This window comes from Dendroctonus ponderosae, unplaced genomic scaffold (assembly GCF_020466585.1).
Source record: "Dendroctonus ponderosae isolate FM_Combo_2020 unplaced genomic scaffold, Dpon_F_20191213v2 Dpon_F_20191213_4, whole genome shotgun sequence".
NCBI classification, from domain to species: domain Eukaryota; kingdom Metazoa; phylum Arthropoda; class Insecta; order Coleoptera; family Curculionidae; genus Dendroctonus; species Dendroctonus ponderosae.
The window spans coordinates 15,311,919-15,316,085 of record NW_026018611.1 but is presented as its reverse complement, the minus strand read 5'-3'; the positions used below and the strand labels follow the sequence as shown (position 1 = coordinate 15,316,085).

At 32.5% G+C, this 4,167-nt stretch overlaps 1 protein-coding gene across 2 annotated transcripts; it reads left to right on the top strand.

Annotated features, from left to right (window-relative positions):
- The first annotated feature begins 1,343 nt into the window (after positions 1–1,343).
- LOC125504209 lies at positions 1,344–2,425 on the top strand. 2 transcript variants are annotated; one of them, XM_048665879.1, is made up of 3 exons: positions 1,344–1,712; positions 1,770–1,990; positions 2,103–2,425. In XM_048665879.1, coding segments are annotated over exons 1-3 (531 nt in total). In that variant the 5' UTR covers positions 1,344–1,403; the 3' UTR covers positions 2,104–2,425. The 2 variants fall into 2 exon arrangements, with proteins under 2 accessions (XP_048521836.1, XP_048521835.1); XM_048665878.1 differs by having other exon boundaries at positions 1,770–2,425.
- The last annotated feature ends 1,742 nt before the right edge of the window (positions 2,426–4,167 follow it).

Genomic DNA, 4,167 nt, shown 5'->3' with positions numbered 1-4,167 from the left:
TGTCCCCAGACCCTAAACACATTCTACATACAAATTACACATTTTCACACAATTATTACAATCTTCCCCATACGTGGGCATAACTGACTATAGACTCTTGTCGTAAAGAATACAACGCTCATAACTAATACAACTTTTGCGAGGAGAGCAACATTTTTTTTCGCCATACACAAATGAGCAACACTTTACACACACAACACTTTATTTACATGAAATGGTCCCTTGTATTTTGCCAAAAGCTTGTGACTGACACCAGCGGGTGTGCATGTAATTTTGACCATAACTAATTCACCTTTTTTCAAGTGATAACTTTTTATGGGAGGGTGGACAGATTTTTTCTTGGTCACGGCGAGCCGAGTCCAGGCTCTTCGCGCCTGAGACTTGGGACGCACATATGCACTTTAAAATCAACATTTTTCTCTTAGTGCGGGTGCATCTGTAGATCTGACAAACTTTTCAAATACACATTGCGTTAATAAACTGACAGTGATTTTGAACTATTAATTATTGAGTGGAATATGATTGTGTTCGGTGCAGTTTATTTTATAACGCTGATAACAATGAAACGACAAATTAACCAGGGAGAAGCTCGGATACTGCAAATACTATTTCTAACCACTACTTTTAATAGTCTAGACTGTTTGTCTTGAAAAGAATGCCATACCAGATCCATGTTTTTGACTACAGTTGTTAAATCCCTATAGTCCCATTCGTCCTTGACATTTATTTTTATATTTCCGCCAGCAAGCATGCTTGTCTGGAACTTTATTTCATTTTTGACCAAATCTTCAGTTAGGGCATTGAAATTATCAATTTTGCTGATAATTACTGGTGATGGTTTATTTTCTGTATTGATTTGCTCCTGTTGTCGGGTGCTTTATGATGTTACGTTGCACCGGTTCTTTTGGAGAACTGCTTGCTTTTCTCTTCTTTGCATTCTTTACCCTAATCCATTCCGTTTCCCTACTTAGTTCTTCTTCGCCTGTGTAGTATTCATCTGCAATTTTTTCAAAGTTTGCGTGTGATAATTTACCCTCTAATACTGTATATTTAAGCATTAGTTGATCGTATAACTTCTGCAGAACATTTAATTGAGATTGAAGTTGTTCAACTTTATCATTGTCTGCATTTTTTTCCTTGTTAGACACTAATTTTACCATTATAATGGGTTTATTTATTGGTTTATTTTTAGTGTGAAAACTTGCATTGCTATACATTATGATTTGTTTTGATTTTGTTTTTGGTTTTGTCTCGAAAATAAAGTGTGCGAACAATTTATACTTTTTCAATTTCGTTCGCTAAGACATAGCATTGTTTCCATAGCAACAAATTATAACATCTTTCGATTTTTGACATTCGAATTTAAATGAAACTTAGAAATCTAACTTAATTTTACTGTGAAAATGAATTATTCGAATAAAGAAAAGCGCGACATGATTGAAACCTACATTAGAAGTGATAAAAATGCTAGACGAGTCTCTGATTACTATTTTGAGAGGCATTTTGACCGTCGTCAAAGGTCCTTGAAAACACTCAAACGATTATACGAAAATTTGGGCACTTATGGAAGTTTTACGCAGCCAAGAAATGAAGATAAAGCCATAAATGAAGCTGTGGAAGTTAATGTCTTGGCAATTGTAAGGCAGAATCCACAGATTTCAGCCAGAGATATCGCAGCAGAATCCGGGACTTTCCAAAGCACCGTGATGAGAGTTAAAAAAACACAAATTACATCCGTATAAATTATAAGCATTGCACTTTACATCCAGGGAATGAGGAGCTGCATGTGCAGTTTTGTACATGGTTCCGAAACAATTGCCAACAAGACATTCAATTCTCTTATAAAATATTGTGGACCGACGAAACTCGATTTACAAATTGTGGTATGTTTAATCGTCACAATGACCATCTTTGGAATCAAACAAATCACCACCACGTTGAGCAAAGAAGACCACAAGTTAAATTTGGGTTCAACGATTGGAGCAGAATGGTAGGTTCAAAAATTCTTGGACAATTTATTTTTGAAGGCACCTTAAATGGTAGTCAGTATCTTCAATTCATTCGGAATAACCTGGATTTTATGTTGAACGACTTACATTTAGAAGCATGACGTAATATGCAATGCTTTCAATTTGATGGGTCTCCTCCGCATTATTTTTCCCAAGTTTGGAACCACCTGGACGTAACATTTCCTGGGGCTTGGATTGGACGAAACGGCCCTATTTTGTGGCCATCTCGATCACCGGACCTTTTACCTTTGGATTTATTTTTGTGGGGAGCCGTAAAAAACACAGTTTACAAAAACAAATATTCCCTTTTAAATGCACTTAAAGAAGTTGTTGTTAGAGAATTTGAAAATATTGATCCACAAGAAAAGCAACTTATTCAGTTTGAAGGCGTCGTAATGTTTGCATTAATAATAATGGTGGACTTTTTGATAATGTTTTAAAATAAAGTTAAAGTTTATAGAGTTTAATTTTAATTACTATTGGTATGATTTAATTTTTGTAATAAACACTTTAAATAAACAGCCGACTTAATTAAAATAAACTTATTGTCAACTTCATAGTATTTTTTTCAGACTGCTGTTTGGGTATTTCGCCTAAAAAAATTTGGTCTCAGAATTTCCTCAGGTCTTTTATTACAGATTTATAAATAGTGCAATTATTTCGCAATCAGGACGAATTATTTATCAAAAAGTAATCAAGAACTATCACCTAGAGGGTATCCTGCAACACACTTAGGCTCAAGCTGTAAGAGAACATTTCAATAAGTAAAAAAAAATATTTGAAAAAATTGCCTTGACGTTTCGATACCTATTTTCTCCTATCGTTATCAAAGGACCTACATTAACCTAAAAAAGAGTATGTTAATAACTTGTGCAACAATAGTAGGATAATAAAGTATATAAAAATTAGCTCTGATAATTCGTCTGTGCAAATTGTTAGTTATGTTGAAAATTCTGTCGTTTTTAAAGGCAAAAATTTTTGAGCCGAAATACCCAACAAGTATGATATATGACGGGTAATGAAACAATTACTATTTTCTATGATAATATAATTCATTACTTTTATAAAATCACAAACGTTAACATACTCTACATAATAAGTTCACACAGCAAGAAAGTGTTTTAATTACATTTGCATGTACATTGCAACAATAGTCTAACAGCATTTGTCAATAAATATATTAAGACTTAACAAAATTTCGTTATCAAAAATTAGGAGCCGAAATTGTCGATCGTTGAATTGAGTTGTTCGACTTACTTAAAGCTTTATGGACAATCCAAACTAATGATATGAAAAATTCCGGGAAAGGAAAGGAAAGAATATACTATTTCGTCTAAATTACATGTACGTTAAATCATGAGTTGAAGGTAACATTCGAGAAACAATTTCTAAATCAAATTTAATCAAGTCTATAAAAACGCATAATTTTTAACTTGTGATTAAATCTTTATCAAAAGGAATTAAAAAGTAATTCTGGGTCTCAGTGAAAGTTGCATACACTCACAGGCCCCGAAAATAAAGTGGGTATAATGTAGATTAAATCTAATACGAAATAGGGCCGAAGATAAATACCAATAAAAATAAACTGTAGCGCCATTTGACACCATTAAACTTAAAACTATCACTAATCTGAAATGTCTATGTTTGACGATCAGTCCAAAGTCGATAAATTGTAACGTACATCAGTACGATAAGTAAATATATAGTATTAAGTAAATTAAATTACAAGTGCATTAATAGTCTGCCTCTAATTCTCATTGAGTAAAATTATCATTATTAAAAATTTTGATTATAGGAGATTTTAGAACTTGCTTATATATTGTGTGATCGTTTAAAATAGAATCTTTAGGGAATAATAAATATTTAGAATATAAAGTTCATTAACAAACTACGCGTACGCATTTCGATTATGTGCATACTATGAGATAGATCAAACATACACTCTTCATACATTTTCAAACGTAAGACCTCAATTCAGCAAATATTAAACACTGTATTGAAAATACTATAGTTCGTGTTAAATTAAACATATTAAATAAGGAACTTAGTTATAGTATGTTCATACAACATGGTGATTAAAGATAACAAATAAACTAGAGTTTTGCAGCATCTTTGAAGAGAAATCATGGAAGAATGGTAATTAGGAAGATAACATTAA